A 10,835-nucleotide genomic window follows, 5' to 3' on the forward strand; every position below is an offset into this window, starting at 1 on the left:
CGTGCCCCGCCGCCCCTCGCCATGAAGGTCGCTGCCGCCGCCCCCTCGCCGTTGCCCGCGGGCGCCGGCGGCGCGTTGAAGGCGGTGCGGCCCGGGGAGGCCGCTCGCTGCGGTCCGGGCCCGGGGGTGTCCCCGGGAGCGGCGGAGCAGGCGGCCGCCGCGCTGCTGTACGACATGAAGGGCTGCTACTCGCGGCTGCGGGCGCTGGTGCCGACGCTGCCGCGGCACCGGCGGGTCTCCAAGGTGGAGCTGCTGCAGCACGTCATCGACTACATCTGGGACCTGCAGCTGGCGCTGCAGCGCGGGCCCCCCCGCCCCGCCGCCGCTGGGGACCCCCCCGAGGTGAGTGCGGACCCCCCGGGCCCGGCGGCACCGGCCTGGTCCCGCTCTCCCGCCGGCCTGCCCCCCGCTGTCCCTTCCCCGGGGTGCTGTGCTCCCTCCTCCTGCCCCCTTCCATCCCCGGGACCCCCCCGACCAGCACTGACCGGCCGCTTCGCCCCCCTTTCCCGCAGGCTCCGTGCATGCCCGCTGCCGACCGGATCTTGTGCCGCTGAGACCGCTCCGGACCCGCCACGGACATCCCCGGGACCCCGGCCCCAAGCGCCGTGGCTCGCCTGCATCCCGGATCCCCCGCGGCACGGCTGGGGCCGGCAGCCGCGGCCCCCTCTCCCGGGACGTATCCTTCTCAGATTGCTGAGAGCATTCCCCGTATTGTATATTACAATGATGCTGGAGAATATTGTTCTACAATAGCTGGAGTTTTGTTATTAAACAAGCCCTGATGACCAGGCACGCCTCTGCTTCCTGCCCCACCACACCCCCGGGCTTCGGGGGGCTCTGGGCCCCGGGGACATGCCTGCAGGGAGCATGAAACTGGGGGGAGTCTGTCTGGACCAGTATGGGCTGGGTGGATGTGCTGTGGGGTACTGGGACTTGGGTCCCTGTGGTGGTGCTGGAGAGGGGGCTCCCATGGGCTGGTCCCAGTTCCCTCCAGTGTGTTGCTGTGGTGGGCCTGGGTGTGCTGGGGTCTGCAGGTGGCCTGTCACTGTCCCACCACTGTGTCCCCACAGAACCTCTCCTGGGGCTCAGTGGCTCCCGTGGGTTCCGTGTCGTCCCTCCTCTCACTCCCTGGGCTCAGACATGGGGTGTCAGGGCAGGCACACGAAAGATGGTTTGCACCCTGTTTTCTGTGGTGGGGGGGAGATGGCAGCACTGGGACGTGTCTTCCCCGGGAAGGCGCTTTGATGGGATGATGACACGGAGGGGACAGTGCTGGGAGCCAGGTGTGGGGCTCTGTGCCCACCTGGGGAGCGTGGGGTCCTGGTCTCCCTGGGCAGCAGTGAGTTTGCAGCGTGGGCCTGCCCTCACCCCATTTCCCAGCAGGGTCACCTGCACCCCGCAGCGTTCCTGTGACTCCCACAGTCACCGCTGTGTCAGGGCTGAGGCCGTGGGAGGGTGATGCTGCGGGGGACGGTCCCATTGCGCTGCCCCGAAGGAGAGCGGGTGCGAGCCCCGGGGTGCTGCTTGCTGCGGTGCTGCCCCTGCGGTTCCGGCTTGCCCTGATGCAACCCCAGGAGTGGGGCTGGGGCCAGCTGAGCTTTTCAGGAGGGAGAGGGAAATTGCATCAGGGTTGTGCAACCCCGCGGGCTGGGGGTGCCCCGGGCAGCAGCGCTGACCTGAGCTGTCCCGTGACTCACGAATGCCTTGGGGGACGCGCTGCCTTCTGCAGCAGATGTGTACGGACCTCCCTACGGGCCTGGCGGGGGCAAATTGGGGTCTCCTGCTGCCCCTGGGGCAGGAGGCCAGCTAGGGGCTGCCCTGGCAGGGCCCTTCCTGCCCCCCAGGGTCCTGCAGCCGGGGGTCTCGGGCTGGAAGGGGTTGACCAGCCCTGGCTGCAGGTGTGTGCACGTGTGTGCCTCTGCATGAGCACTCGTGTGTGTTTGCACGTTCACGGGCACGGTCACAGCTCCGTGTGCCCACGTGTGTCTGTGCGTGCACAGTCACGGTTCCCCAGCCCAGCAGATCCCCTGGCAGGGGGGCGAGCAGGGGCCGGTGACTTGGGGAACCAGTACACTGCCTGGCCGGGCCAGCCTTGTCCTGGCTGTGACACAGCAGCAGGGGACACGCTGGGGGGGCCGTGGGCTCCGGGTCCCTGTGGATGAACCTGTCCATCAGCCCCCGTGTCCCCTCTGTCAACGCATGGGTCCCCTCCGTCACTTCTCCGGGTCCCCTGTATAATCCCCCAGTGTCCCCTCCATCACCCCCGAGGTCCCCTCTGTAACCCCCACTGATGCCCCCCCCGTCACTCCCTGGGACCCCTCCAGCGCCGCGGCAGCCCCCGGCCCTGCCGGCTCCCGCCCGGTCCGGAACGCGGCGCTGCCGGGGCAGGGGGTCCCTCTCCCGGTGCCCGCTCGCACTGCACGGCCCGGCCCGGCCGCCCTCCTGGAGGAGCCCGGAGGGCCCCGGGGCCGAAAGGGGGCGGGGGCGGTGCGGGGGGTGCTGGGGCTCTTCCCCACGCCACGGCGCAGCGGCTGCATCCCTGCCGTGCTCCCCGGTGCCGTCCTTGCCCACTCACTGCCGGCAGACGTGGAAGCTCCAGCTGGAGCCATGGGGAGAGGGGCTGCGTGCCAATGTGTGTCCCCACGTCTCTGCCCCGACCCTCTACCCAAGCCCCGTGTGCCCCATGGCCGAGCGTGATGCAGCCTGGCCATCATCCCCCCCCTCGGGGCACGGGGACATGGCGTGACACTGCCACAGGGTTGCCACAACCGGGGGCCTGGCACCGCCGGGACAGCCAGAGAGCAGGGGAAGGGGCTGTGTAGAGCCGGCCCAGGCTTGGAGCGGGGCTGGCAAGGCTGAGCCGCCTGCCACGTGCCGGGATGCCGGATGCGGCCGCACCAGGATGTGCTGGAGAGCCCCAGGGAGGGCCCAGCCCTGCGGGCACCTGCACCCCAACCGGTCCCTTGCTGTTTTCATGAGACCTGATTCATCCCGGAAGGGATTAGGGACCAGGGAACTGGGTGACGTTCTGGTCCGACCAGCCCGGCCGCCCCGGGATGGACATCAGCATCAGAGCCGGTCCCTGCTGCTCGCTGCCACGTACGGCCCCGGGGACATGGTGGAGCTGGGACCCATGGCAGGACCCGCAGCCCCCGCGGCGTGGGGCACTGCGACCGCCTGCCACGGTGAGACTTGGTGCAGGGCGGGGGCACCTGGGGATAGAGGGGCTGTGGTGGGCACGGGGCCAGTGGCCAGGGGCAGCGCTGGCCTTTGGGACGCTGCTGGGGACCATGGCCATTGCTGGGGCCGTGGCCATCGCTGCAGCCATGGTTGGTGGCACTGGGGGTCCTGGGCAAGCGGGCAGCTGCTCTTGAGGGGTCCATAAGATGCATTACACAGGGCTGTGGTCCCTCTGGTGATGTCAGCCGTGGGCCCTACGTCCCCCTGTGGTGCTGGGATGGGGCCCTGGCTCCCCCAGAGGGATCCCTGGGTCCCCAGTGGTGTCCCTGGGCTGGATCCAGGTGGGCAGCTGGACCCCTGGCAGCCATAGCCCATGGCACCGACCAGCTGGGGGGACGGTCCCGCCGGTGGCGGGTTTGGGAGCGTGGGCAGCTCCTCCCCTGCAGCCGGGGCTTTTCGGAGGGGATTGCACAGTTCTGCTCTCGCTCTGACTGTCCTGACCTTCCCGTCACACTGCGGCCCTGGGGGCTACCACCGTGCCCTGGCCACCCTGACCCCCACTGGGGTTCGGGTGTCCCCACTCAGGATCCCCAGAGCCCTTCCCAAGGTGGGAACAGCCGCTGCTCCCTGGTGCAAGTGGGCTGAGCTCCGTCCCCCCAGTGCAGCCCCCTTGACCTGGGACCGACTCGCCGTGTCCCCTCGCTCTCCATCGCCCTGGACTGGGCACAGCTGAAGCCCCTTGGGACCCTGGCCCAGCTGGGTCCCTGCGTGTCCCCACATGCCGGCCACGTGCCCCCCCATGGGGAGCCCTTGCCAGTGTCCCCGGCTCCCGCGCACCCCCAGGTCAGGGGGCCGGCAGCGGCACGGTGTTTCTCCGCTCCCACAACGGGCGCGAGTGGGGAACAACGGGGGAACCGGCTTCCCCTCTGAGTCACGCGTTGGGCAAGGCCGGGCTTTCGGTGGCCGGAGCGCTGCGGTGGCCCCTGCGTGTGTGCAGGAGGCTGATGTCACCCCGGGCTCTCTGTCCCCGCTATAAGTCCTGGCCGGGCTGGTGCGCGGGGACGGGGTCTCTGCAGCGGCCGAGCATCCCACAGCCATGTCCTCTGCTCCAGCCTCCAGGTCCCGGCATCATCCCCATGGCACACCGGGGCCGGTGTGGCTCTGCCTCCTGCTCCTGCTGACTGCCTGCGTGCCCGCGGCCAGCACCAACCCCGGCATCAAGGCCCGGCTGACCCGGAGGGCGCTGGAATTCGGTGGGTCTCGTGCCCCTGGCCACCCGTGGGGGAACTGGGCAGGGGGTGGAGGGGGACCATGCCCAGACCGCTGAGGATGGGGGATGGAGGGGTGTCCTGGACCCGGCTGCTCGCCCTGCCAGCACCCCAGCCCCTTCCCTGGCACCCTCCCCCAAATCCCTGCTCTGCCCCAGGCCGGCAGTTTGGGCTGGAGCTGCTCCAGTCGCTGCTGCAGAAGGAGCACGAGCTGAACCTGACGGGCTCCTACCACAGCCCGCTGCTGGGGACACTCACCTACGCCGTGCCCCGGTAAGAGCCGCCCTCAGGGTCCCCGTCCCTGTCCCTGACCCCATCCCCATCCCTGTCCTGGCCGCGCCCCAGGCGCAGCCGCGAGCCCAGGCTGCCCGTGTCGCGCAGGATCCACATCCACGAGCTGCAGATAAACGACTCCGCCGTGGACTTCGCTGAGGACGTGGGGGTGAGGCTGACGGTGCAGCGCGCCCGCATCCGGCTCAGCGCCGAGTGGGGAGCCCAGCTGGGCGCCATGTGAGTCCTCACCTGCACGGGGCACAGGGACGGGGACCTGGGCAGCTCAGGGTGGCTCGGGGCCACCACCGTCCCCATGCTCACCCGCTCTGTCCCCAGCCAGGACAGGGGCTCCATCGAGCTCCACATGCGTGACCTGGCCGTGGCGGCGGTGCTGGGGGTGAGCGTGGATGGCAGCGGCCGCCCCATGGTGTGGAGCGCCGGCTGCGACGCCCGTGGCACCCACCTGCACGTGGAGTTTCACCGCGGACACAGGTGATGTCAGGACCCCTGTTCCTCTCCTGTCCCCGGCACACGGGGACTCCCCGGTGCCCCCGGCTGGGGCGTTGGGCTGGGGAGGCTGGGGCACCCCGGGGTGATCTGAGGACCCCGCTCTGCCCCGCAGCTGGCTCTACAACCTGCTGGCACCACTGCTCCAGAGAGCCCTGCGGCAGCAGCTGAACAAGCAGGTGAGTGCTCGGCCCCTGCGCCGTGGGGAGCTGCTGTCCCTGTCCCCCCAAGTGAGCAGCTTGGGGACCCCTGTCCGTGGGCTCGCTGACGCCCTGCTCTGCTTCCAGCTCTGCCTCGAGCTCCGCAGGGGCGTCTACAGGCTGGAGGCTGCCCTGAAGCACATGAAAGGTGGGTGACGGGATGCTGGGGACCACGGCCAGGGCAGGAGGGGACCGGGCAGGGTGGCTGCTGTGTGTGATGCTGGTGCCCGGTGGGGTCTGCTGGACTGGGGGCTGCAGGAGGGGGCGGGTGGTCCAGCTCCCCCCAACCGCCCCCACGTCCCTGCAGTGTCCACCCAGCTGGACGCCTTCGCCGCCATCGACCACTCCCTGCTGGGGCGGCCGGCCATCACGGCGGAGCACGGGGACGTCGCAGTAAAGGTAACGTCATCCGGGGTGTCCCTGGGCCGGCGCCGGGAACGGGGCGCGGGGGGAGCTGGGCTGAGCCTCGCCTCTGTCCGTCCGTCCGTCTGCACAGGGGGAGTTCTTCAGGGTGGGCAAGTGCCAGCAGAGACCCTCCTCGGTGCTGCCCATGGCGCTGCCCGTGGCGCTGCCCACGGTGCTGCCCGAGGCGCACGAGCCCATGCTGCTGCTGGCCGTCACCGACTTCCTTGCCAACTCGGCCACCTTCACGTACTTCACGGCCGGGGCCCTGCGCAGGAACATCTCCAGCAACATGGTAAGGACGGCTCTGGCCGTGGCTGCGGGGCAGGGGTCCCGCCGGGGTGTCCCCACGCCACGCATGCCTTGTGGCACCAGCGTCCCGACCCCTCTGCTGCCTTCCAGCTCCCGCGGCGCTTCCCGCTCCAGCTGAGGACCAAGAGCATGGGGCTCTTCTGCCCAGAGGTGGGCGCAGGGCGGGGAGCGGTCCCCAGCGCTGGGCAGGGTGGGATGGGACAGGGGGAGAATGGGACACAGGTGGGATAGAACATGGGATGGGACAGGGTGCAGGTGGAATGATGCAGGGGAGATGGGACACGGGATGGGATGCAGGTGGAATGGGACACAGGAGGGTGGGATGCAGGGGAGATGGGACACGGGATGGGATGCAGGTGGAATGGGACACAGGAGGGATGGGATGCAGGGGAGATGGGACACGGGATGGGATGCAGGTGGGATGGGACACAGGTAGGATGGGATGCAGGAGTGACAAGACACAAGATGGGATGCAGGAGGGATGGGAAATGGGATGGCATGCAGGCAGGATGGGACACAGGAGGGATGGGATGCAGGGGAGATGGGACACGGGGTGGCATGCAGGCAGGTTGGGCAGGATGAGATGCAGGATGGGATGCAGTCGGGATGCGACACAGGCAGGACAGGACGTGGGCAGGTGGACCATGGGCAGGCAGGGCGGTGATGGGGCACACGGGCCCCGGGTGGTGGTGGGGGCCAGCTGGGAGCCTGGGCTGGTGCCCACGGTGCCAGCGGTGCCAGCGTAGCTCCGTGCCAGCCCAGCCCTCGTCCCTCCCAGCTGCAGGAACGCTACCCAGACCAGCCCATGGAGCTGCACCTCTCGGCCCGCCGGCAGCCCCTCCTCTCCTGCCGCCCTGATGCCCTGCACGGGGCCCTCTTCGGCTCCGCTGAGGCCTTCGTGGTGCTGCCCAATGCCACCCGCGTCCCTGCTTTTCTGCTGAACATTGTGAGTGGCTGGTGCTGCCATGGCACAGGGTCCGCTGCCTGCGCTCCAGGCTGGGGCTGTGCTGGGGCAATGCTGGGTGATGCTGGGTGATGGGGGGTGATGCGGGGTGATGCAGGGTTGCAGGCACTGCCCTGCTCTTTCCAACATCTCTTCTTGCTGCAGGACGCCAACGTGACGGGGAAGCCGACCATCACCGGGAACAGGCTTGGGGGCACCGTGAGACTGACGGGGTGAGTCCCCAGCCCCGTGCTGGGTGCGGCCTCCCCATGGATGTCCCGGGGGTGCTCCCCCCATTCTCCACCTCCAGTCTTTTGCCTCCCCGGGTCCCGTATCACCTGCTCGGACCCCATCCTGCCCCTGCCTCTTGGCCATGCCCGCTGCCCTGGCACCCTTATCCCGGTTAGGTCCTCAGCTGGACCCGGTCTGCCACGCTCCCAGCCCTGCCGTGGGGCTCAGCCCATCCCTGCCCCGGGAGGGGACAGTCCCCATCCCCCTGCCTGGCTCTTACCCTGCTCTCGCCCTCCAGGCTCAGCGTGGCGCAGGTGACGTCGCATGTGGGCCCGGTGGAGGTGAGCAGCCATGCTGGGGGCACAGCGGGGCAGCCAAGGGGAGCCTCAGGCTCCACACCAGCCTGGGAGCAGGGGGCTGGGGTTTGGGGGTGCTGTGGACCCTGTGCAAGGCCAGCGCTGCTGAGTGCTTGCACAAGCAGCGGGTGCAGCCCTGGCAGAGGAGCTGAGCCCTGCCTGCGCCGCAGCCCCCTCTGCCTGCCCCGTGCCGGGCTCAGGGGGCTGCTGCCTGTCCCGCAGGTGAACAGGCTGGAGACGCTGCTGAAGTTCGGGCTGTGGCTTTTCGGGGTGCCCTGGGCAAACAGTGAGTGCTGTCCTCGTCCCCCCCCCGGCTGCCCCAGGGCCACCCCCCCCTCACGGCTCTGCTCTCCCCACAGAACGGCTCAGGGCCGGCATCCCCCTGCCCACTCCGCATGGCCTCAGCCTGCTCAACCCCCGGCTCTCGCTGCAGGAGGTGGGTGCTGCCACTGTCCCCTCACCCTGGTGCCCCCCACGTCCCCCGTATCCCCCCTCTGACCCGATTCCCCGCAGGGCTTTGTCCTCATCACCACAGACCTGCAGTACGAGTCCTGAGACCAGCCGCTGCGTGGGAACCTACCGGCACCCCACGAACTGTGTGCCTGTCACCCTCACCACCCTGCTGGCAGCCAGCGGGGAGCTGATGCCATCGCGGCCCCGTGGCTGGCAGAGCCACGCGGCTGTGGGACCCACCGACCCCCCACCTCTCGGGGACTCCTCGGCAGGGATTAAAGCCAGGAACGTGGCTCAGCCTGGTGTGGCGTGTGTGGTGTCTCGGGGAGCCCCCACAGCCGGGTCCCCTAGGCAGGGTCCCACTCCCGGCTCCGAGCTGGGGCATCGCCGTGTCCCCGGCTGCGTGGGGCTCCGGCCATGCCGGGGTGAGGGATCCCGTCCCCTGTGCCGGGGCTCCTGCAGCACCGCCGGGTGCAGAGGGGCGGAGGGTGGCCGGGGCTGCGTGGGGGGCTCAGAGGGGCTTAGGGCGGGGCTGGTGGCTCTCGGGGCGTCACCCACAACCCTCGCGCGTGTGCTGGCCATGCGGGTGCCCTCCGCCCCCAGCAGCGGCCGCTGCGGCTGCAGCTCCACGGCAGCTTCCCCCGTCGCCCACGGGATGGTGCTCGTGTCCGTGGCCTCCCACCGCGCCCTGCCGGCCCGCGGCCGCTGCGGCTCCCGAAGGGGATGGGAGGGGCCGTGGGGAAGGCTGAGCCGCAAGCAGGGAGCGTCCTGCCCGGGGGTGGAGATGGCTCAGTGCCCCCCACGCTTGGGGCATCCCGAACAAGCCCCAGTGTTTGCGGGACCGGGCCCACCCGCATGGGGGGTCAAACCGTGCCGAGATGAGCCCTCCCCCAAAGGGAAGATGGTGCTGGGAGGAAGTTTCCCCTTCCCCAGCTCAGCAGTGGCAGAGCCGGGGGCGAGGGGCAGCCCCGGGAACGCAGTGGGGCTGTGGGACCCAGCGAGGCACCCACTGGGACGTGGGGCTGCGAGCCCCCTGCCCTCCTCGCCCCCTGCCCCAGCCCAACACGGCTGTGGGTGTTCCCTCTGCCCGGCTCCCCACCGGTGCTGAGCCCACAGCCCCAAAATCAGCCCCTCCAGCCCAGCTAAGAGCCTGGACTGGGCTCTCCTGCCCAATCGATGAGGACACAGGAGCCTGATGCCAGTGAAGAGTGGAAGGAACAGGCAGGGGTCTGCCCCGATGCTGCCTGCGATGGAGACAGGCAGCCGTGCACCATGCCCGAGCAGGCAGCGCGTTGCCCAGCAAACCCGCCCCCCCGCCCTGCCCCGAGCACCCCAACCCTTCCCCAGACAGGGAGAGGACCCGTCCTCCTCCAGCCATCCCACTGAAGGCAGCTCCTGCCCAAAGCTGCCCGAATCCACCCCGCACCAGGCTCACAAAGACCACAGCACCATCAGCAGCTCTAATGACAAGAGTTTATTAGTGGACGCACCTCCACCTGCAAACCGAAGCGTTCGACGGGCTAATGCTAATCCTCGTGCTCCCTGCGTAGGATCTGCTCCCGGCGCCATAGGCCGTAGAGCGGCTCCTACGTGGGGAGCACGAGTCCGTGCTCGGCGGCCAGTCGGGACCCCCAGGAGCCTCTGGTCCCCCCCGCCTCCATCCCACCTTGGCCTCTGCAGGGAGCACGGCCCCACACATAAATACGGACAGACAAGATAACAAAAATAGCATTAAGAGTATTCACAAATGAATTAAAAACTACTCGGATATGTACAGCAGAGCGCGGGCGGTATGTACAGAGACAAGCCCGCGAGGACAGCTGGGTCTGCCGGTGGTGGTCTCTGAAGGATGAGGGTTATTTTTGAAGCTAATTTCAGCTCAAAGCCCGGAGGTCCCGTGCCCCGGCAGCAGCAGAAGCAGCGCGGTGGGGGAAGCCAGGCACCTCTGCCACTGCACGCACCCGTCACAGCCACGCCACGGGGCCAGGGATCTGCCTGTGCTACAGGGACCAGCAGCAACCGGGGCAGCACAGGAGAGGCCAGCGGCTCCCGCTGTCCCCAAAGAGGCTTCCCGGCGGCGGGGATGGCTCTCAGCCGGTGCCAACCCTCGCTCCCACCTCCCCTGGGCTCGCTCCCCCACTGGCCCCATGGCCCGGCCACGGTGGGGCTGCTCCCAGGGCTCTGCCATCCCCAGGCCAGGCAGGAGCATCGCTCCCCCCTGCCCCTTCCACCCCCCAGCTCTCTACTCCTGCACTGCTGGACGCCACGGCCCCGGCTCTCTGGCGGGCGTGGGGAGGGACACACACGCTGCCCCACAGCAATCTACATTCAGAGGGAGGAGGAGGAAGAGGAGGATCCCTTCAAACCGGGCACAGCCCTGGGCCTGACACACCATCCTCACCCCAGACCGGCCTCAGCTCCCCGCAGCTGATGTCCGGGGAGAAAGGGGCGCGGGGGCTGACGCGAGGGCAGAGCTCGTCGCCCCCGGCCTCCGCCTCTTCCTCCCGGCTCCCGCCCCGCCACAGGGACGAGCTCTGCCCGGAGGAAGCGGGGATGGGATAGGGTGCTGCAGGGAAGCTCCGTCCCGTTCGGCAGCCTGCCTCTTCCCGGGGCCTGAGCATGCCGGAGACGGGGGCACGAGCCTTGACCTTGCTCTGGCTGGGGAACCTTATATTAGTGACACATCTACACACACGCACGCACTCACACA

At 69.4% G+C, this 10,835-nt stretch overlaps 2 protein-coding genes across 2 annotated transcripts; both read left to right on the forward strand.

The window, feature by feature from the left end:
* ID1 (inhibitor of DNA binding 1) lies at positions 1–790 on the forward strand. Its single transcript, XM_075166125.1, has 2 exons — positions 1–342; positions 513–790. The coding sequence occupies exons 1-2, from the start codon at positions 22–24 to the stop codon at positions 552–554; spliced, it is 363 nt and encodes a 120-aa protein (XP_075022226.1). The 5' UTR covers positions 1–21; the 3' UTR covers positions 555–790.
* A 2,343-nt stretch (positions 791–3,133) lies between these two features.
* On the forward strand, positions 3,134–8,425 carry LOC142089532 (bactericidal permeability-increasing protein-like). Its single transcript, XM_075166126.1, has 16 exons — positions 3,134–3,185; positions 4,293–4,433; positions 4,607–4,721; positions 4,830–4,958; positions 5,058–5,213; positions 5,344–5,407; positions 5,516–5,576; positions 5,736–5,827; positions 5,925–6,125; positions 6,233–6,292; positions 6,921–7,088; positions 7,251–7,318; positions 7,615–7,657; positions 7,895–7,958; positions 8,032–8,108; positions 8,186–8,425. Exons 1-16 carry the CDS (start codon positions 3,134–3,136, stop codon positions 8,225–8,227), a joined length of 1,533 nt encoding a protein of 510 aa, XP_075022227.1. The 3' UTR covers positions 8,228–8,425.
* The last annotated feature ends 2,410 nt before the right edge of the window (positions 8,426–10,835 follow it).

This window comes from Calonectris borealis, chromosome 17 (assembly GCF_964195595.1).
Source record: "Calonectris borealis chromosome 17, bCalBor7.hap1.2, whole genome shotgun sequence".
Taxonomy (NCBI): Eukaryota; Metazoa; Chordata; class Aves; order Procellariiformes; family Procellariidae; genus Calonectris; species Calonectris borealis.

Coding starts and splice junctions, on each gene's coding strand:
- LOC142089532 (XM_075166126.1), top strand. CDS start 3,134: ATGGCAGGACCCGCAGCCCCCGCGGCGTGGGGCACTGCGACCGCCTGC. Junction 5,214..5,343: donor GAGTTTCACCGCGGACACAG/GTGATGTCAGGA, acceptor TCTGCCCCGCAG/CTGGCTCTACAACCTGCTGG. Junction 7,319..7,614: donor GGCACCGTGAGACTGACGGG/GTGAGTCCCCAG, acceptor CTCGCCCTCCAG/GCTCAGCGTGGCGCAGGTGA.
- ID1 (XM_075166125.1), top strand. CDS start 22: ATGAAGGTCGCTGCCGCCGCCCCCTCGCCGTTGCCCGCGGGCGCCGGC. Junction 343..512: donor CCGCTGGGGACCCCCCCGAG/GTGAGTGCGGAC, acceptor CCTTTCCCGCAG/GCTCCGTGCATGCCCGCTGC.